The following is a 22,759-nucleotide window of genomic DNA, read 5'->3' as shown; positions in this document are numbered from 1 at the left end:
TCGGCCGTTTGGTCCAGTATCAGACATGTATAGCGAGGCCGTTTGGTCCAGTATCAGACGTGATGTATAGCAAGGCCGTTTGGTCCCGTATCAGACATGTATAGCGAGGCCGTTTGGTCCAGTATCAGACGTGTATAGCGAGGCCGTTTGGTCCAGTATCAGACGTGTATAGCGAGGCCGAGACACACTCAGCACAATGTACTCTGCACTCTACCCAGCGACATACACAGGGTGTGTTTGAATGAAAACACCACCTTGACCTCAGGTCTGTATAAAATGACCACTTTCATTTTATCGATTGACAAAGGCTTTCGACCCATGGTCACCAGTCCCTGGTGATTGTGTGTGTGTGTGTGTGTGTGTGTGTGTGTGTGTGTGTGTGTGTGTGTGTGTGTGTGTGTGTGTTTTGTTAGTTATGCAACCCAGTATACACAATATTTTATGGCTCATTATATTGCAGTGAGCCGCTTCCTTGAGCTGGGCTTTCTGTCGGCACTGCAGCACACAAACACAGGAAACTGTGAAACTGTGTCAGCTCGGAGAAGGTGGGTGGGAGAAAGAGCTGGAGGAGAGGGAGAGAGAGGAGGAAGCATTAACTCCACATTACTACTGCGTCAGGCTGCTGTGCTGGTGCAATACATGATTCAAACACAGAATTCAAATGTAGCCGTAGTTAAATTGAATCGCCACATAATTGAACAAGCAGCATTTTATTTATCTTTACAAAATCTGTTCTGTCTGGGTTTTTTTTTCTTCATGTCCCCGTTTTTGTATTTAGAGGAGTTGTTTATGATGGATCGTAAATGATGTAATTAAGTAGAATGCAGGGCAGCAGATAAGCGCAGCATTCCCTGAGAGAATAGATGGTATCAGCAGGTTACTGCGTAGTTGAGCATAGCGCAGTTAGCCGTAAGCAAATGCTCTGAATTGCCCTTGTTCCCCATGTTTGTTTGTGTGCGAATGCTACTGTAGCATAGATCCCTCTCAAGGATAGGAAATGTGTGTGTGTGGGTGTGTTTATGCCATTTGTGTTTGTGTGGGTGTTTATGTATGGGTGTGTGTGTCTATGTGTGTGAGTGTGTCCATGTACAGATGTGTGTGTGTGTGTGTGTGTGTGTGTGTATGTGTGAGAGTGTTTATGCCGTATGTATGGGTATGGGTGTTTATGCATGGGTGAGTGTGTCTGTGTGTGAGTGTGTATGTGTATGTGTCCATGTACACACGGGTGTGGGTGTGTGTGTGTGTGTGTGTGTCTGTGAGTGACAGAAATATAAACAGGACAAAGGAGGAGCAGCGACAGTCATGTGACCGAGTGGAGGTTACCTCCTGACCTGCCCTGTCACCGCAGCGGAGCCACAATCAGGCGCCGGACAGACATGGGAATCACACCACTTTCCACTGGACTGTTTGGACTTATTAAGAAACCAACGACCCCACCATATCTGTGTGTGTGTGAGTGGGTGTTTGAATGTCAGTGAATGTGTGTGTGTGTGTATGTTTGTGTATGTCTGTGTTGTTGACGTGTCTGTAAGTTTGCAGAATGTGTCAAGGCTCCATTGTCGCCAGTTGAAAGTGAGTGAGTGAGTTTTTTTTTTTTTTTCTCTCGTGTTCTTTTGTCCCTGCTAGAACAAGCTCAGTTTTTGTGCGGGGTGACAGAGCAGGATTGTGCCCGTCCAATCGGGTGGCGCCAGTGGGGGGGGGGGGGGGGGTTTGTGTGTTTAGAGGCACAGAGTTTCTCTAATCGAAAGTTTGCTGAAAATATTAGCCTACATAAAGGTAGTGTTGTCAACAGAACAGAATAGAAATGACAGTAAATGAGTTGATTTGTAGAGATCTACTAAAGGCCAGTAAGAGAGCATGGGAAAGGGCGATGATGGAAATCTTTAACTAGTTCAACTCTCGTGTATCAGCAGCAGCAGCAGGCAGAGTTTTCCAGTATCCGGTCACCTGCTATGATGATTATTAATCATTGATTAACACGTAGACGGAGAGGCGCTGAGACCAGGCCAGCTGAAACACTGGGACTCTCCTCTCTGCTTGTACTGTACCCGAGGACTGGGGGGAGACGCAGGGAGGTCACTCCTGTCTGAGCTTAAAGGATTTGTGCTTGAGTTTCTGTAAGACAGGTGTTGCAGGCAGTGCGGTGTGGATGTGTATTATAGTGTGTGTGTGTGTAAGAGCGAAATCAGAGGAGGAGTAAATGTGTTGAGTAGTTTGTGTTTAATGCTGTAGTCTTGGAATACGTGTTTATGTGTGTGAGTGGTTGATGTGTGTGTGTCTTTATGCACATGCGTGGGTGATTTGGTGTGTTTTTGTTTAGGTGCGTGGGTGATTTGTTATGCATGTGTGTGTGTGCAGTTTCTTTAGCGTGGTCATACAGGAGTATGTCTTATTTATAGTGCACTTATACTGCATTTATAGTGCGGTTCTTCAGTGGCCTAATTAACTTACACCCCGGCTGGGGTAATTATAATTAAGCTGTGTAACGAGTGTTTGTCATGCTTACGCCTCACACCTTTGATGTACGGCATTAACGTTCACTGGAGGCGTGCTTCTGTTTACTCATAGGCAGTAGTATCAAAACTGAGGTGGTGTGAGTTGTGTACACGTGTATATGAGTTTGTGTTCGTGCACGTGTGTTTATTTGAGAGCGGGAGAGATTCTTAGGTGGTTGGGTGTCTCAAGTGTGTATGCTTGTGTGTGTGAGGAGGGTGAGGTGTGTGTGTACGTGTGTGTAGACGTGTTTGTTTGTTTGTGTGTGAGTGAGTGTGTGTGTAGACATCAGACCCCTTTACTCAATGCAGTACACCAGGACAAGTGACGTTGCCCTCAGACCAGCGGAGCACAAGTGAGTCTGACCAATAGAAACTCACAGGGTTGGTTGGGTGGTCGGGTTGCACCTGAAGGTCATGAAGCCATCGGGGTCGAACACCAAGACATCCTGCAGCTTATTATGTCCAATTCTTGCTGACGGCCCCACAGTCGCACAATGGGGGCGTTCACAAAAGCAAAACTAACGGGATTCTGGCTGTGAACCTATTGTTTCAGTTAGTGCTGATGAGAAAGCAACGCTTCATTATAGATAGAAGGCTTTTCCTGTGAGACTCTGAGGCGATGTGTGTCTTTGATGTGTGGCTTTCCCAGTCCAATCAAACTGAAAGCCCCTGTCACTCCCCGGTGTCGTTATCAGAGATGCAAACTGCACACGCCGCGGAAAAGAACCTCGGTTTTACGGCTGCTTGGCTTGGTGATTCTTATCAGCGAGGATGTCACGCTGTCACGCTGTCAAGGGAAGAGAAATATGAAAAAAAAAAATGTCCCTGTTTGTGTAACCCTTGATTTCTCTCCGCGCTTTCAGTTTCGGGCTCTGGATGTCTCTGTCAGTCCCTGAGGACCTTCGGCCTGTTCAGGAACGTTCTTCGTTTTTTATTTTTTTAATAATTTTTTAATAAATAAATGTTTTTGGCCCAGTGTTGGAGAGCCTGCCCAGCCCTGATCCACTGAGGGTTGACAGGTTGTCATAGTGAATCATCAGTGGAGTGAGGGAAGTCTGTGCTGATACCAGACGACCTGGGAGCGGATCCCCAGTCCATGCCAGAGTTGAGAGCTGAAATAATGTGCTCAGGATGAGAAGAACCCGGTTCTGATTTAGCCCTGATTTGGTGCAGGTCTGTGGCAGACCAGATCCTAACCCATGCCACAGTCAGCCGCTACCATGGCGATGTGCGTGCTTTCTTCTCATCCTCTGAGTGTTAGCTTATTTCTGCAGTCAGTGTGGTGTTAGGCCTTTACCTCTGAGACGGCTCGAGGTGCTCTTTGTGTAGCTGTCTGGAGATGCCAGGGTGAGTGAACACACGCTGTGTCTACACGCTGTGATGTCGTCCACACGACAATAGAGAGTTTTAAAAACAATGTTTTTCCTTTGCGTTTTCAAAAAGATTTGCATCCACACAACAATGTTTTGAGAACTCATCTGCATCCACAAAACGTGTGAAAATGCTGTTGCTAGCCAGTTCATTTCTGGCATTTCCACATTTCTTACATAAACTATGCTTCAAGTTATAGCCTGCAACTAAACAACATTATTATCAAAGCTACGAGATGAGATCAGCAAATCAGGGTTTGGGTGAGCAGAATTTCCCAGGTGAAGTGAGCTTACCCTGCTTGCATTTAGTTGCTAGAATTTTGCATCACTTTATATCAAACAAACCCAGGAAAGGCTTTGGCTGCTGATGTTGCCAATAGATTCCGTCCTCGTAGAAATGGAACAAGTTGGCTGTCAACCATAATGCGTCTGACAATCAAAAATAGATTTTCTATTTCTTGTCACTGAGGACGTGGTGGAGCCTTTGGAGGACGGAGCTCAGCCTGAAGCTGAAAGGTGATTGGATAAAGTTAGGGCCATGTTGTCATTGTTTTCAAAATGCTGTTTTGACGCCTGTCCACACAGTGACGTAACAGCTGCGTTTTCAAAAGTCTCCACTCTGGAACCAGACGCTGACAAGGCCGTTGTCGTGTGAACTCAAGGCCAAAACGTGTCCGTTTCCGTAAAAACGTTTTTTTCACCATTGTCATGTGGACGCCCTCTTAGTCTAGAGCACTTACGTCTGCTTTCTTCTGCTCTCTCTCTTTTACTCGCTTTCTTGCCCTTATTCTTTCTTCTGCTCTCTCTCTCTCTCTCTCTCTCTCTGTCTCTCTGTCTCTCTCTTTTTGTCATCTCACACTTTCTCTCTCCCCTCTCTCGCAGTGTCGAGGTCGAGTCCCGGAACACAGAGCACTCCGGCACCTTCGCGGACAGCCCTCGTGGTCAGGACCCCTACCTGCACGGCTCCGAGCGCTTCGGCGACAGCAGCGGCAGCGGCCCCCCTGGCCCCCGGGTGCCGTGCGTGGCCCCCCCCAGCCCAGCCAGCCTCACCTGGGCACAGCACACGCGCCACCAGCCTGCCAGCCTAGCCCTCCGCAAGCAGGAGGAGGAGGAGAACAAGAAATGCAGGGCCCTATCCGACAGCTATGAACTGTCCACCGACCTACAGGATAAGAAGGTACTAGAGGTTATACTGTGTGTGTGTGTGTGTGTGTGTGTGTGTGTGTGTGTGTGTGTGTGTGTGTGTGTGTGTGTGTGTGTGTGTGTGTGTGTGTGTGTGTGTCTGTGTGTGTGTGTGTGTGTCTGTGAGAGTGTGTGCTTGTGCATGGACTCTGCATTAGAGGTCTGCTGTGTTTGTGTGTCTGTGTATTTGACTTACAGCAATGGGCTACACTAGAAGATGCTTTCGAAGTTTTACACTGAATATGTTTGTATGTGGATGTGTTTTTCTGTTGGTATGTAAGTGTGTGTTCATGCACACAAGTGTACCTGCGTCCAACGAGCAAACTTAGGACAAGGACAGGGTCCTGTTTGCCCACCTGTGTGAGTGTGTGTGTGTGAGAGAGTAAGAGTGTGTGTGTCTGCGTGTGTGTGTGTCTGCGTGTGTGTGTGTCTACGTGTGTGTGTGTGTGTGTGTGTGTGTGTGTGTGTGTGTGTGTGTGTGTGTGTTTATTGAACAGCCACTAGCCACCCGGCAGGCATCCAACCCTAGTCCAGCAGGTTAGGTGCCAGAGTTGGCCTAATTGTGTGAATAAGTGGATGTGAGTGAGTGCATCCAACAGCATGTAACCTCGGTGTCATCTCATGGTGTTTGTTTTGGTGAGACCTGCGTCCGGAGCGCTCTCAGACCCAATACACCCTGTCCTGTTCGCTTTGGGCATTGTTTTAACTAAGCTTTGCTGACACTTCATTGCAGATTGGTTCTGCCCGTCATCGGTTTGTGCCAGTGTGCATTAACTTGAGAAATGTCCTCCTCACCCCCTCCCTCTCTCTCTTTTTTTTTTTTCTTACCCACTTTCTCTCTTTCTGTCTCTCTTTTCCTCCCCTCTCTTCTTCTTGTCCTCCTCTCTCTTCCTTTCCTTAATCCCTCTCTCTTTTCCAATTTGCAATTACTCTCTGACTCTTGTCATGCCCTTGTCTTGTCTTTCTCTCCTTCTCCCTCCTCCAAATCTCCCTGCCCTCCCCTTTCTCTCACTGTCCCTCTCTCCCTCTCTCCCTCTCTCTCTCTCTCTCTCTCTCTCTCTCTCTCTGTCTCTCTCTCTCTCTCTCTCTATCCATGTAACTTCCCTCTTCACAACCTTGTTCCCCCCTTTACTCTCTTGCTTTCTTTCTCCCTCTCTCGGTCTCACTCTCTCTCTCTCCTTTTCCTTCTTTGTCTCTCCCTCTCCATCTCTGTATCTCTCTGCATTCCGTACCGTGCGTCCTCTCTCCCTTTCCCCCTCCTCTCCCTGTCCCTACCTCTCCTCTCTCTCCTCTCCTCCTCCTCCTCCTCCTCCTCCTCTTCCAACTTCTCCTCCTCCTCCCTCATTCTGTCTTAATCCCTGCCCCCTCCCCTCCCTGTCCCTACCTCTCCTCTCTCTCCTCTCCTCCTCCTCCTCTCTCCTCAGGTGGAGATGCTGGAGAGGAAGTATGGCGGCTACTTCCTGAGCCGGCGTGCGGCGCGCACCATCCAGACGGCCTTCCGCCAGTACCGCATGAACAAGAACTTCGAGCGCCTGCGCAGCTCCGCCTCCGAGAGCCGCATGACGCGCCGCATCATCCTCTCCAACATGCGCCTGCAGTACTCCTTCGACGAGCGCCCGCCGTCGCTGCCCGCGCTGTCCCAGACGCCCGCGCAGACGCCGTACGGTCAGGGCATGGGCACCCCTGAGCTGGAGCCCAGTCCCTCACCCACACACTCCGCCGGGAAATACACACACCTGGAAGACTCCTTCTCCAAACAGGTCAGAGACACAGAGAGACCCTGTCAGGAGGAAAATATAGAAATAGAGCAATATCAAGGAATATATACTCGCCGTTTAAGTTTCATACTTAACTGTGTCTTAGAGATATGGGCAGAAAGAATTTAGAAATATAGTTATATAAATGATATACTTGTCTTGAGGAATACTCATCTGTTAATGTTTCATACTTAACTGTGTCTTAGAGATATGGGCAGGAGAAATATAAAAATATAGTCATATAAATGATATACTTGTCATGAGGTATACTCATCTGTTAATGATTCATACTTAACTGTGTCTTAGAGATATGATATTAAGTAACTTTAGGGAGGTAATTACCTTCACTGGCAATGTTTACATTGACAAATTGTTCCAACTCTCTTTACTTTGTGCTTAACAGTGTTCCAAACATATGCAATATGCTATATGTGTATGTGAGATGTGGGTTAGATCTTCTTATCCTGTACGCTGTGTGTTCTACGTCTACTGGTTTTTATTCTATGTGCAGTTTTTGATCTGTGGTGTACAATGGAGGCAATCTGTGTGTCTATCTGTCTGTGTGTCTATCTGTCTGTGTGTCTATCTGTCTGTGTGTCTATCTGTCTGTGTGTCTATCCGTCTGTGTGTCTATCCGTCTGTGTGTCTATCCGTCTGTGTGTCTATCTGTCTGTGTGTCTATCTGTCTGTGTGTCTATCTGTCTGTGTGTCTATCTGTCTGTGTGTCTATCCGTCTGTGTGTCTATCCGTCTGTGTGTCTATCTGTCTGTGTATCTATCTGTCTGTGTGTCTATCCGTCTGTGTGTCTATCTGTCTGTGTGTCTATCTGTCTGTGTGTCTATCTGTCTGTGTGTCTATCCGTCTGTGTGTCTATCTGTCTGTGTGTCTATCCGTCTGTGTGTCTATCTGTCTGTGTGTCTATCCGTCTGTGTGTCTATCCGTCTGTGTGTCTATCTGTCTGTGTGTCTGTCTGTGTTGAGTAGATGTTCACATTTATAGGCATTAAAAAAATGTTGTCTCTGTTGTTAAAGTAATCAGCGACTTCCTCTCTTCCCTCCCTTTGGTCTAACTGTGTCTTAGAGATGATATTAGTTAATGTGAGGGAGGTAATTACGTGTCTCTCTCCCTCCCCTCCGGTGCAGGTGAAGTCCCTGGCCGACTCCATAGACGACGCTCTGACCTGCAGGGCTGGGCGGGACGACTCCCAGGACGGGAGCGGAGAGGTGGGGGGCGGCAGCAGCGCGGCCGAGGACTACGGCGAGTGCGTGTGGAGCAACAGCAGCCACCCGTCGGCCTCGCCCTCCCCCTCCTCTCGCCGGGGGCTCGGGGAGCGCGGCGGCGGCGGGGGGGGCAGGGGCCTCAGCATGCACGAGGACAGCACGGCGACCTCCTACAGCGACGTCACGCTCTACATGGACGACGGCATGCCCTCCTCGCCGCTCTCGCTCGACCGCACCCCCAGCAGCACCGACACGGAGTTCTGGGGCATCGGGGGCACGGGCGGGGGGCGCGAGGACAGCCGCGACACGGAGGGCGGCGGCAGTAGCAACAGCCGCAGAAGCACGCCCTGCACGGAGTGCCGCGACTACCGGCTCCGCGGGCCGCACTTGCCGGTGCTGACCATCGAGCCGCCCAGCGACAGCTCAGTGGACATGAGCGACCGCTCGGACCGCGGCTCGCTCGGACGGCAGCTGGTGTACGACCAGGAGCCGCCCGGCGGGGGGTCGCCCCAGGAGACGCTCAAGCACAACGCCGGCCCCGTCCGCTCGGTGATGTCCTCGACGACCTCCTCATCCACCGCCGTCGTCGCGCAGGGTCAGACACGCCCACCCAGGGCGCCGCTCCCCACCCAGATCCCCGCCAACATGGCGCACCACCACCACCACCATCACCACCACCACCATCACCACTACCCCGACACGCCCTCTTCCTCCTCCTCCCCGCAGCAGCCCCCCACCACCCCGCTCTCCTCCTCCTCCTCCGCGCCGCTGGCGCCCGGCAGCCTGGAGCAGCCCTGCTGCTCGGACGGAGATAACGACTCGCTCAACTCCACCACCAACTCCAACGACACCATCAACTGCAGCTCGGGCTCGTCGTCGCGAGACAGCCTGCTGGAGCCGATGCCGCCGCTGGGCAAGCAGACGTACCAGAGGGAGGGCCGCAACACCTGGGACTCGCCCGCCTTCAACAACGACGTGGTGCAGAGGAGGCAGTACCGCATCGGACTCAACCTCTTCAACAAGTAAGACCTCCCTTTAGCACCTCCTGCTCACTGTTCTTCAGGCAAAAGCAGTAACAGAAAGGATGCAAGAAGCAACTAAACAGGCTTTTGATGATGTTAGTCAGACTAGTGTAAAACAACAGACTTGCGTAAAAACGTAGTCGAAGCACTATTTCAGCACTATTTAATTTCAGGTCTCTTTAAAGACATTATTTTCATGATTTCATCCTGAAACGTAGTTAAGAGAATATATAAATGCGAGGACATCTGCCGGCCAATCAGAAACCAGTATTACATTTACATTTACATTTAGTCATTTAGCAGACGCTTTTGTCCAAAGCGACGTACAAGGGAGAGAATAGTCAAGCTACGAGCAATAGAACCTGGTGTAACAATAAATACTACTTTACATAAGAAATATAACAAAATGAAATAAAAAAGAAAAAGAAGTGCAGAAATGTAACTGCTGTAATTGCAAGTTACGCACTAGTCGAAGTGCCAGTTAGGAAGGGAGGTGCTCTCTGAAGAGTTGGGTCTTCAAAAGCTTCTTAAAGGTAGAGAGGGACGCCCCTGCTCTGGTAGTGCTAGGTAGTTCATTCCACCAACGTGGAACTACAAAGTATTTGACGTGACGTGTGGTATAACTGCCGTGTTCTGTAGTGACCGAAGAGAGTGATGTCACCGGACTCCACCTAACACTTAACAGGAAGGATGTGTGAAAAGATCAGTGATTTGACAGATAGTGCACAGCCCTAGCTCTTGGTCCAAAGGTCACAGGTTAAATGACTAATGAAAGCCGAATCTGACTGTACGTGACTGTAGGATGTGGTTCCGCGTTCAGACACACGCCACTCTTGCTGTAAGATTTGCAGCATGTTTCCAGTAGGTTTGGCCGTCATGCTCAGTCTGGATTACTTGTGAACCCTTTCTCATTCTGTAATCCCACCCAACTCTGCAACGTTAGTGAATCATGACAGCATATTTATGATGGCAGATCATTATGTAAGGCATAATGTATAGTCCGGCAGTCATTATTAAAAAATAAATCCCGACGGGACGAACAGGAGCGCGACACGCAGCGTCTGGTTTTCATTATTAAATAAAGATATTTAACTCTTTTGAAAAAGAATGCAGAAAACACAGAAGCACAGATTCATTTGATTAAGGAATGTTTAGATTCCTAGTAATAATAATAATAATAATAATTCATTCAGAAGAATCTCAGAGTGCCAGTGTGTCTGATGATGACGAAAGTGATGATGATAAGAAGAATGAAAATAAGGGTGATGATGATGATGATGCCGATGCCAGTTATTATGATGAAGATGATTATGATGATGATGATTAAGGATCATGATGATAAGGATGGTGTTGATGAAAATGATGACAATGCTGATGAGTGAAGCTCTCCCTCGTCTCTCCCCCCTTCAGGAAGCCAGAGAAGGGCATCCAGTACCTGATCGAGCGGGGCTTCGTGTCGGACACGCCGGTGGGCATCGCCCGCTTCATCCTGGAGAGGAAGGGCCTGAGCCGGCAGATGATCGGAGAGTTCCTTGGCAACCGGCAGAAGCAGTTCAACAAGGACGTGCTCGAGTGAGTCAACCGGGGGAGGGAATGGGTAATGGAGTGGCCTACGAGTTGTGCTATTTATAGGCCTAACAGTTCTGGCAGTTGACCGTCAATGCTTTGGTAGTTTGAGCAGTATTATTAATGATATTGTTTGTTACATTGTGGTAGAAGTGGGGAGGTTTGTTTATCAGTGCATTCATACTAAACCTCTACATGATGAGTCTTTTTATTCATAACTCAAGCATCATTAAAACACAATAACACTCCACACATCCTTTCTATTCATAACACAAGCATCATTAAAACACAATTACACTCCAGGCATCCATAAATCACGACAAAAACACCCGTAGAATTAGTTTCATTCTGTATATATATACACCAAACAAAACTGTGATCTTTTTGTGTTTCTCACCTTGCTGTGTGTGTGTGTGTGTGTGTGTGTGTGTGTGTGTGTGTGTGTGTGTGTGTGTGTGTGTGTGTGTGTGTGTGTGTGTGTGTGTGTGTGTGTGTGTGTGTCTCAGCTGTGTGGTGGATGAGATGGACTTCTCTGGTATGGACCTCGATGATGCTTTGAGAAAGTTCCAGGCCCAAATTAGAGTGCAAGGAGAGGCCCAGAAAGTAGAGAGACTAATCGAGGCATTCAGGTATGTGTGTGTGTGTGTGTGTGTGTGTGTGCGTACGTGTGTATGTGTGCGTACGTGTATGTGTGTGTGTGCACGTACAAGCGTGCGGATACCCACACTCAGATGAGGTTGTTGATATTGTGTTCCTGTAACTCAACTAGCAGAGCAAGTTCTGTACGGCACCAAGATCATTGGTTTACCCCCCCCCCCCCCCCACCCCCACCCCGCCCTGCTCACTCCAGATTGGTTTACCCTGTTTTTTTCTTGTATTTTTCTGAAGGAAAATATGTATTATGCCGTATGCCGGTCTGAACATGTCAGAAGAGTCTAGATGTAATTGCGCCGACAGTTCACTTCTGAAACTGACTTTTTTTTAGTTTGTCTGTTGAAAATGAATATTGAACAAAAACTACATCCGTGTCGTATCTCTCACACACACTCAAACTCTTCTCAACCTTTGTTGTCTTGCAGTCAGAGGTACTGTGTGTGTAACCCACCCCTGGTGCGTCAGTTCCGAAACCCGGACACCATCTTCATCCTGGCCTTTGCCATCATCCTCCTCAACACGGACATGTACAGCCCCAACATCAAGCCAGAGAGGAAGATGAAGATGGAGGACTTCATCAAGAACCTCCGAGGTGAGGGAAATATCCCCAGCCTAGTATCAACAGACCCAAAATTCACTTTGCGAATAGATAGCGATAGCTTTTGGCCACGCCCCATTGGGAATTGTTTCCAGTTGTTGTATCCTAATGGACGTAGACTTTGGGTTAATTTTGAAACCGTTAGACCAGCCTTTAAACTAATCGGCACTGACCACTATGGGATCAGCTCTAGCAGTGCAAGCTGATGTATTAGCCTTTTCCCAAACCCAAACTATAAATAAAAAATGTCTTTGCCCTTGATGTATACATTTACTCATACCTCTAGGAGGGTTCCACAGCAGAAATGTACTGGCCAGTGGCCTCCTACTGCATCAGTAGTGAAACAGCGCCCTCCTGTGTCTACATGTCCTAAAGATTTGAGACTTTAATAAAATGGTAGACTGAAATGAGTTGGCAAAGAAGAAGTTTGCATGTGGTTGGTAACTTGTAATGTGTGTTCTGATAAAACTCTAAACTGAAGGGTGAAATTAACTGTGGTTGAAAACAATTGACTGATACCCTCTCATCTTCTCTCCTCTCTTCTCCCTCCCCGTCATTCCTCTCCTCTCCCCCTCTCTCCTCTCCTCTCCCCCTCTCTCCTCTACTCTCCCCCCTCTTCTCTCTTCTCCCCCTCTCTCCTCTCCTCTCCCCTCCCCTCTCTCCTCCCCTCTCCTCCCCTCTCCTCTCCTCTCCTCTCTCCCCTCCCCTCCCCTCCCCTCTCTCCTCCCCTCTCCTCTCCTCTCCTCTCTCCTCTCCTCCTCTCTCCTCTCCTCTCCCCCTCTCTCCTCTCCTCTCCCCCTCTCTCCTCTACTCTCCCCCTCTCTCCTCTACTCTCCCCCCTCTTCTCTCTTCTCCCCCTCTCTCCTCTCCTCTTCTCCCCCTCTCCCCTCTCTCCTCTCCTCTCTCCCTGTAGGTGTGGATAATGGGCAGGACATCCCCCGAGATCTCCTGGTTGGAATCTACCAGCGCATTCAGAAGTGGGAGCTGAGGACCAATGATGACCATGTGTCTCAAGTCCATGCTGTGGAGCGAGTGGTGGTCGGCAAGAAGCCAGTGAGTCAATGACTGCAGCTGCGCACTACAGTTTTTAAATGACACTTTTGCTGCTGCATACTGCAGCTTTTAAATTACACTTCTGTAACTGCATACTACACCTTTTAAATTACACTTCTGTAGTTGCATACTACACCTTTTAAATGACACTTCTGTAGCTGCGTAGTACACCTTTTAAATGACACTTCTGCAGCTGCATACTACACCTTTTAAATGACACTTCTGCAGCTGCATACTGCAGCTTTTAAATTACACTTCTGTAGCTGCATACTACACCTTTTAAATGACACTTCTGCAGCTGCATACTACACCTTTTAAATGACACTTCTACAGCTGCGTAGTACACCTTTTAAATGACACTTCTGCAGCTGCGTAGTACAGCTTTTAAATGACACTTCTGCAGCTGCGTACTACAGCTTTTAAATGACACTTCTGCAGCTGCGTACTACAGCTTTTAAATTACACTTCTGCAGCTGCGTACTACAGCTTTTAAATGACACTTCTGCAGCTGCATACTACACCTTTTAAATGACACTTCTGCAGCTGCATACTACACCTTTTAAATTACACTTCTGTAGCTGCGTACTACAGCTTTTAAATGACACTTCTGCAGCTGCATACTACACCTTTTAAATGACACGTCTGCAGCTGCGTACTACACCTTTTAAATGACACGTCTGCAGCTGCGTACTACACCTTTTAAATGACACTTCTGCAGCTGCGTAGTACAGCTTTTAAATGACACTTCACTACTCCGTCCCACAGTGAATAAAATCAAGGTTCAGCTTTATTTGAGAATTAAATAATGGCCCTCCTTGTGTGTGATTGTGTGTGTGTGTGTGTGTGTGTGTGTGATCGTGTGTGTGTGTGTGTGTGTGTAGGTGCTGTCTCTGCCCCATCGCAGGCTGGTGTGTTGCTGTCAGCTGTATGAGGTGCCTGACCCAAACAGACCCCAAAGGACAGGAGTTCACCAGAGAGAGGTCTTCCTCTTCAACGATCTGCTGGTGGTAAGACCCATCTTCCTCATCCTCACTTTACTAATTCTCCTCATCAGTGAACAGAGCTCTCTCTGTGTGGTAGAACTTTTATTTTGTAGTGACGGGTCCTCTGAATTTAGCACCTGTGCCTTGCTGACAGTGTAGAGGCTAAACATTAGCAGTGTAGACCGATGGCCAATTCAGACCTGGGAGGAGTCATCCGCTTAGTGGAGGTTGTGCTATCAAGCCATCACAGCTCAGGGAGTAGCCTGCGTAGGCCACCAACACTACAGTCTGGGGTAATAAAGATAAGGGTCAGTCATCCCAGTCATATATGAAGACAGAAGACAGAATGGTTTGTTTCCCTATTAGTGGCCTATTTCATGAGGTGAAATATTTGTTTTGAATGGCACTAACCAGTTAAGCCATCAACTCTGGTGTAAAGGCCTATTTTCTTTATTTTTTTTTCATTTTTTTAAATTTCTTTTTTTTTTTTATTATTATTTCTTTTTTTTTTTAAACTGGAGTTTTGACCTATGAACTAAGTGGTACCAGCCCTGAAGTTTTAAGGTACAGGAGCTTCAGTCTTTTCATCAACTCTGATCGTTCTCTCTCTCTCTTAACATCATCCGTCAGGTCACAAAGATCTTCCAGAAGAAGAAAACCTCGGTGACGTACAACTTCAGACAATCCTTCTCATTGGTGGAGATGCAAGTCCACATGTTCCAGAACTCCTGTGAGGCACTTCACTCTCCCCCTCCCTCCCTCCCCCCCCTCCTATGTGTTTAATTTGCCACTGCAAACATTAATACTGAATAAGATAGGTTCACCTGAATCGTACGGACATGGTGTCATTTGCCAATGCAAATCTTGGTAATGAAAAATCAATATTAATCTTATCGGGAGCGGGCCGGCGAGATACTGGATCTCATTCCAGCTCCGCAGTGAATCCTCGCATTGCATTTCAATTGTTACAGGAGTGACTAGTTATATCAGGTGGGCACACAGCTTGGTTGGAACAAAGGCTCTTTCAGGATAACTTTATAAGTAATAACTATATATATATAAATATATATATATAAATTAATAAATGATGTTCTGTCTGCCCCTCTCTCCTTACCCGCCTGTAAGGATGGCTTATTCATCAATCATGTTCATTATTTTGTCAACTTCGGTGACATGTCAGATAACATTACAGATTGGCATCACTCATTCTTTCCTTATCCATTAATGTGACACGTTCTCTCTTTCTCTCTGTCTCTCTTTCTCTCTCCCCACATCATGCAGACTACCCTCATGGTGTCAGACTGACGTCGGCCAACCCAGGCGGGGAGAGAAAGGTTCTGATCGTGCTCATGGCTCCGAGTCAGCAGGACCGCTCGCGCTTCATCAGCGACCTGCGCGAGAGCATCGCAGAGGTGCAGGAGATGGAGAAGTACCGCGTGGAGAGTGAGTAGCTCCCCCTGGTGGCCACTACCCAGCATTAATCAAACTCAGTTCTCAGTTCTGAGTAACAATATCCTGATATTCACTGTCACTTACTTGTCTTAATGCTGTTTCCCATATTCTCTTTCTTTTTTTTTTCTCTACCTTTTCTTGCTGCTGAAAATGTTCAACCCCCCCCCCGTCTCTCTCTCTCTCTCTCTCCATCCATCCATCCATCCATCCATCCATCCATCCATCCATCTCTCCCTCCCTGCAGCTGAGTTGGAGAAGCAGAAAGGTGTGATGCGGACCGGCATGTTGGCGGGTAGCATGGGTGGGGGGGGTTGAAGAATGACGTGGTGAACGGCACCCTGGGAAGGCCCTGTCTGGACGACACCTACGCCCCCACTGAGGGTCTGAAACGCACCGCTCTCAGCTCCTCCCTCAGGGACCTATCTGACGCAGGTAACGGACACTCTCACAAACACACACACACACACACATACACACTCACATGCACACACACACGCACACGCACACGCACACACATTCACATAAGCACACACAGACATATACACACACGCACGCACAGACATATACACACACACACACACACACACACACACACACAAACACACACACACACATGCCACTCGCACGCGAGTACTGTAGTACTGACTGTAACCTGTAGAAGGCCATATCCACTGAAGTATGACATTAAATATCAGTGGAATGAAGCTTTTGTCATCTTAAAATAGAAAGTTATTGAAGAATTGAAGTAGTAGAAAGAGAAAAGTTAGAGTATTTTGTATGAAGTCATTGTTGCTCATATTCCAACCTGGTCTAATGATCGTTAGATATTACCTGCTGGGAAGTACACTTGAAGTCATTGTTGCTCCTATTACATCCTAGTCTGATGATCGTTAGTTATTACCTGCTCGCTAAATCTCTGTGCTCGAATGATCGTTGGTTATTACCTTCTCGCTAAATCTCTGTGCTCGAATGATCGTTGGTTATTACCTTCTCGCTAAATCTCTGTGCTCGAATGATCGTTGGTTATTACCTTCTCGCTAAATATCTGTGCTCGAATGATCGTTGGTTATTACCTTCTCGCTAAGTCACTGTGCCCTAACCCGACTCTCATTGGTTGGGCGCAGGGAAGCGCGGGCGCAGGAACAGTGCTGGTTCTCTGGACAGTACCATGGAAGTAAGTCCGTCCGACTGAAGATGAGTGTCATCATCGTGTGTGTCGTCATGAGTGTACACAACCAACCAGATCGCTTCTGTCCCTGTCATGTATCCGGCTCTGATCCGGCTCTGATATGGTCCAGATCCGGGCCGGTGTCACCCATTAGTCAAAAGCCCATTGATGTATGGAGTCGTTCTGCATGGCGTTCGAATAGTGTTCACGTGTAGATGTATAAACTGCAGTTTGCTCCTCTGCCGCATGCCGTCATGTGTTCTGGTCGGAATGCTCTCGGAATGCCCGTGCGCACATTCCAAGTGTCAGATGTGGTTCCCAAATAAGCCATAGAGGAGTCGTTCACAGATGTGTCAAGGCTTTGTGTGTTGTACCTCTGTATGTTCACATCATCACTGAGTTGCGTCATTTGTAGTCGTGCATGTTTGTAGACCACGTGGTCAACTCTTTGTGGCTACGCATCATGCATGTGTGTAGTTTGTATGTAGTTCACGTGAGACAGTTTTGTGAACAAGTTACTGCGACATGATCTTACAATCTCTCTAATCAACTCACCCCCCTTCCCCCCACCCCCCAAAAACAACTCCACCACCCACACTGCACATACCTCTGGACTCCCATGTGTCCACACCCCCTTACACCCCCTTCACACCCACCTGTAATTCCTCTCTCTGTCCTTTTCATTTCTCCATTGCCATTGATATCTCACACTCCTCTTACCATCCTCAACACCCTCCTCCTCTTCTTGCTCACGTCCTCTCTCCTTCTCTCCTTGTCATCTGGTTCCATCTCGTCTGGTCTCATTATTATCTCCTCATTTCTCCCAACACCTCTTCCCCTCCTCCACACGCTCCACAATGCCGCTTTAACCGCTGCATTACTCATGCTCCTCTCTCTCTCTCTCTCTCTCTCTCATTGCTCACCTCTCCTCTTCAATCACCCACTCAACTTCCTCTCGTTCCTCCACCTCCCCACCTCCTCAACTTTCTCCTCCTCTTTCCTCCCTTCATCTCGTTGCATCCCGCCTCATCTTGTCACGTTGTCATCTCCTTATTTCCATGGGAACGCCTCTGTCTCTCATTCTCTCTCATCCCCACGCTTCACGCTGTCTCTCTCCTCATCTAAATGTCACATTTCTCATGTTCTAACCCTCTCTGGTTTCCCATGATCCTCCTCTCTCATTCTCTTTCCTCTTTGCATTATATTTCCACACTCTGTACTCTTCTCTCTCCCCCCCCACCCCACCCCCACACCCTCAAAACTACTTTATTTATATCTGGCTCCTCCAAACTCACCTCTCAACATCTGAATCTCTTCATCTAAATCTCTTGATCTCCTGACCCCTCCTGTGACCCCCACCTCTCTGTACCTCCTGTGACCCCCACCTCTCTGTACCTCCTGTGACCCCCACCTCTCTGTACCTCCTGTGACCCCCACCTCTCTGTACCTCCTGTGACCCCCACCTCTCTGTACCTCCTGTGACTCCTCCTGTGACCCCCACCTCTCTGTACCTCCTGTGACCCCCACCTCTCTGTACCTCCTGTGACCCCCACCTCTCTGTACCTCCTGTGACCCCCACCTCTCTGTACCTCCTGTGACCCCCACCTCTCTGTACCTCCTGTGACCCCCACCTCTCTGTACCTCCTGTGACCCCCACCTCTCTATTGTTTCCTACCCATGCATATCTGTCTGATAACGCTTCACTCCTTTCTCATTTCACCTGTTTGAGCCTTGTTCTCCACGTTTAATCTCGGTATCTGTCCATATCTGTTTAATCTCTGTATCTGTCAACAATGTTCCCCTCTCAACAACCCCCCCCCCCCACACACACACACACACACACACACACACACACACACACACACACACACACACACACACACACACACACACACACCTCCCTTTCCCCCTTCCCCATGCTCCACATTCTCCCAAACCTCCCTCCCTCATCCACCGTTTTGTTGTGTCTCCTCATCCACGTCCTCTCTCTCTCTCTCTCTCTCTCTCTCTCTCTCTCTTTCTCTCTCTCTCCCTCCCTCTCTCTCTCTCCCTCCCTCCCCCACCTCCCCCTCTCTTTTCTCTTAGGGTTCCATCATTAGCAGCCCCCGGCCTCACCAGCGCTACCCCGTAGCCACTGTGCTCCCGAGCAGCTTTGGCCTGGACGACTACCGGCCCCACCGCCCCATCCTGTGCCCCGGTGTGGGGGTGGGGGGTGGGTCGGGGCAGATACACACAGCTGGGGGGGCTGGGGGTGGGCCAGTCTCCAACAGCAGCACAGCAGAGAGGGGGGCGGGGGGGCCCTCCTCGATGACGGCGGCGGCGGTGGGCGGGAGTGGCGGTGGCGGCAGCAGCAGCAGCAGCCCTGGGTTGACGGGCGCCGGCTCCTTCCTGGGCTCTCTGTTTGGGACCAAGCGGGCCAAGGCGCCCCCGCCACCCATCATCCACCCGGGGCCACACTACCCGGCCCCGGGGGCCCTGCCCTCTTCTACCGGAGGCCCCCCGCTGTCGCCCATGTCCCCCACGGATGGGGGGGCTCCCTCCAAGATCCAGGCGCTGCACGCGCAGTACTGCCACGCCAGCGCGGCAGTTGGGCAACCGCCTCCACCCCCGTACTACCACCACCACCGCTACCATATGCAGACGGGGCCTTCGCCTGGCCAGGTGCAGCTCACGCACGCGCAGCTCACACACGCGCACACGCTGCAGCGCGTTACGCTGCCCCGCCGCCCCCTTTCCAACCCCGCCACTTCCCACGGCCCGTATCCGCCGCTCTCCCAGCATGCTTTGCAGCAGGGTCGCTACATCATGGCATCATCGAACATGGCGGTCAGCTGCCCTCCCCCACTTTCTCCTCACTCCCCGCTCTCGCACCACCACCCCCAGTTTGCCCTCTTCCACACGCAGCCGTCTCCCGCACTCTTGGCTGCCCGAGGGGGCCTGGTGGGCGGGGCTGGGGGGGTAGGGGCGGGGCCTGGCAAGCTGCCCCTTACGCTTTCACACTCGCACCCGCACCCGCACCCACACGCACACTCCCACACCCACGTGCTCACGCCGCACCCCGGTACGCACCCCGTCCACCAGCCACACTTCGTCTTCGGCCCGCCCCCCCTGCCCCCACTCTCACAGGCACCGTCCGCTTCCGTCACTGCCCACCACGCTCCCCCGGGCGTCCAGTATCTGCCCCAGTACCCTCCACTGTCCTCAATCCCCCCTCCCCCCCCCACTCCCCTTTACCCCCCCCTTCCATCCCCCTTACCCCCCTTTCCCCTCTGTCCCCACTCCCCCCCCTGCACTCCGGCCAGCCACAGCCCGGGGCGCCCCCACCTCCGCCACTGCCGGCTCCGCCACCGCCTACCGGACCCGGGGCCACCGGAACCATTGGCAGCTCCAAGGGCAAACCTACCAACCGGATCAGTACTGTGGTGTGAGCCGCGGGCGGGAGGTGGTGCGGTGGGCCCCCCAGGGGGGGCAGGGGCAGGGGCAGGGGCGGGCGGCCACCATCAGCAGGATGGAGGGAGCGGGGCAGGGAGGCGGCAGGGCGAAAGCCAACAGCTGCAGCAGCAGCAGCAACAGCAGCAGCGCAGTCAACAAGAAGAAGCGCAGCCTGCTGCGACTCTGCTACTTCCACCTGCGCTTCCCACAAGTGTAGAGGAGAGGGGCACCAGACCGCAAGCACAGGAACACACACTCACACAGGCATAAACACACACACACAGGCACACACACACTCACAGACACACCGACTTACCGACTCACACAGGCATAAACACACACAGGCACACACACACTCCTCAGGCATAAACACACACAGGCATAAACACAAACAGGCTCAAACACGTTGGCATACGGACAGCTGCAGACTCGTACTAAAACATTCTCTCATATGTACATGCATACATACACATAAGCGCAATCAAGCACTGAAGTACATTCACCTCACACACTTCGACACATACAGAGAGCCTCATAATAGTATACCGTCATCCAAAACTATACATTAACCATCACACACACTCTTACACACATTCACAAAGACACACACGCACGCACAGACCCACACACCTTTTCATTACTCAATGTGATCCAAAAACGTACAATAATATGCAGGTCTAAACATACAGTGTCATCTGCAGTTTGGTGTAACACTGCTCCCAGGTAGTAGAACCACACCGTGTCACTCACAGACTAAGCCATAGAGGAAGGGCATTATGCTTCAAACGGGACCAGGCTCCTGGCACAAGCAGATGGGTGCCATGATGGATGAATCGGCGGACTCAGTTGATTGTATGGCGGACAACCTTAAGACACCTAACACATAAAAGGTGGGGAGGGCTCCTTGCTCCATCAAGAGTATACCTCTCTGTTGCTGTAACGCAACCTGTAAGAATGTATCTGAGGATTTGATGAGGTATTTCCCACACCCATTGAATTACATCTTGACAGAGACAGAAACATGAGATTAAGGCATATGTAAGATGAATAGCACATGGCATACACTTGATACAGATACACAGAAAAGTGCTTACACAAACACACACACACACACACACACACACACACACTAAACAAACAGCCACTCAAAATGAATGTGTACATGAACAGTCTGAATCGCACGTTCCTGAACTGCGTACATAGCCATATAGTTGATGCTGAGGGTCCACATCACATGACACGAGTTCCTGCATGATGTATACAACATTGTATCTGATATACCTAAAATAGACTAAAAGCTCCCGATCACAATCCCAATTTTCAGACTGAGAACACATCACCTGACACAGAAGAGGAGTTCGAGCTTTCAGCCTTCACGAAGGACATGCACATCGGACAAACAGTTTTTACTGGGCAAACTTAATCCAGATTGCAGTTGCCTGTAGAACGGACTTGAAACCCTTTGGAATCAGAATTAGTTATTCTCCGAGCCCCTCGTCATCCCAGGGTGCCAGAGTACGTGGAGTGTGTTTGGGGAATTCATTTTGAGAAGTTTGCAAAACATCACCTTTCTGTTGCAATAATTATTTTGCTAAAGCAGTCTCCCACAGAGTGGATTTTGTTTTCTTATAATCATCAGTAAAACTTGGTTCATTGTTATGGGAGTGGGTTTTCACAGTCGAATTGTGGCCATGAGAATCCTGTTATGTCATAGTTCAATTTTTAACATGATTCCCTGAACATGGCTTCAGCCCAGCACATGTTATTCAAATTTAAAAACACTTTTTGAATCCATGTGAAATAATCAGGTATTTTATAGCTTTCCAGATGCAAAAAAAAAAAAATCCTAGTCCGCTATGTGATGCCACCTTACTTTCCCTTGATCTTGTCAGATTTGTCCTCTCTTCATGACAGGTGAAAATGTGAACCCAGTATTTCACAACACTGCCATGGCCCTAGTCCCTTTAAGCACCACGGTGCAGGATTTGCAGGTTCCGGTTGGGAGACCCGCACCATTTCCCTACTTAGCTTGTAGATTGGATGGGCAAAATCAATCAGTGGTAGATTGTAAGTCAACATACACCACGATCACAAGTCATGCAATGCAACAAGTCCGTCCACAACCTCATCTCCTTCTCTTGAACGGAAAATGTAATCCTAACCAGGGACCGTGACATCAGAACTGTCGGGTACTGGTCCACAGTTGATTAGAACTTTGGGTGTGAAGCTTTGTTCCCTTCTCTTTGAGGAAGACCAGGAGGAACGTTCAAGATTGAGTTTGACAGGAAGAAAGCAGGAAGATAATCAGAGTCATTGATGCCGGTAGGGGAAGCCAACGGGTCTTAACACAGAGGTTTCTGGTAGTTGGGTGGGATTCATATGCATTCCATAATAGGATCTTTGCATTGACAATGCTAATAATATTTTTGAGGAAGTTCTCGAGATATTTTTTTGCCAGTATATAAATGTTTCCTATAGATTTGATTATTGTCAAATATATGTATTGTTATTGCCAGTTACAAATTATAAAGATGTTATAAATATTATAAAGAAAAAATATATATATCTAAATCCTTAATCTTCTGGGAGGAGATGAGAGTGTGAAGGTGTGTGTGAACAGTTTTTAGATTGACAACCATGAATTTTGCTGAGACAATATAAAATGTTGATATAGTTGACATTTGTTTTGTTCTTTTTTCCGTTTTTGAGTATTTTGCCAATTCAGAGCCTCTTTTGATGTCCTTTTTTTTTAAGGGAACTTTTTCCTATGTTGTTTTCTAGATCCTCATTTTGTTGAATAAGCGGAC

General features: G+C 49.0%; 1 protein-coding gene across 1 annotated transcript in view; it reads left to right on the top strand.

The window, feature by feature from the left end:
- The window catches only part of iqsec2b (IQ motif and Sec7 domain ArfGEF 2b), a 75,303-nt gene extending 57,914 nt beyond the window's left edge, over positions 1-17,389 (top strand). Inside the window, 13 exon segments of the mRNA XM_042707699.1 lie at positions 4,748-5,042; positions 6,472-6,807; positions 7,947-9,046; positions 10,457-10,618; positions 11,119-11,241; positions 11,692-11,858; positions 12,778-12,917; positions 13,799-13,924; positions 14,531-14,630; positions 15,182-15,343; positions 15,597-15,655; positions 15,658-15,784; positions 16,477-17,389. Of these exon segments, the coding sequence (XP_042563633.1) occupies positions 4,748-5,042; positions 6,472-6,807; positions 7,947-9,046; positions 10,457-10,618; positions 11,119-11,241; positions 11,692-11,858; positions 12,778-12,917; positions 13,799-13,924; positions 14,531-14,630; positions 15,182-15,343; positions 15,597-15,655; positions 15,658-15,784; positions 16,477-16,544 (2,965 nt within the window). The 3' untranslated portion in view covers positions 16,545-17,389.
- The last annotated feature ends 5,370 nt before the right edge of the window (positions 17,390-22,759 follow it).

Source organism: Clupea harengus, chromosome 4, assembly GCF_900700415.2.
Source record: "Clupea harengus chromosome 4, Ch_v2.0.2, whole genome shotgun sequence".
Taxonomy (NCBI): Eukaryota; Metazoa; Chordata; class Actinopteri; order Clupeiformes; family Clupeidae; genus Clupea; species Clupea harengus.
Note: the sequence above shows the minus strand (reverse complement) of the source record. Positions and strands in the feature narration are given on the sequence as shown.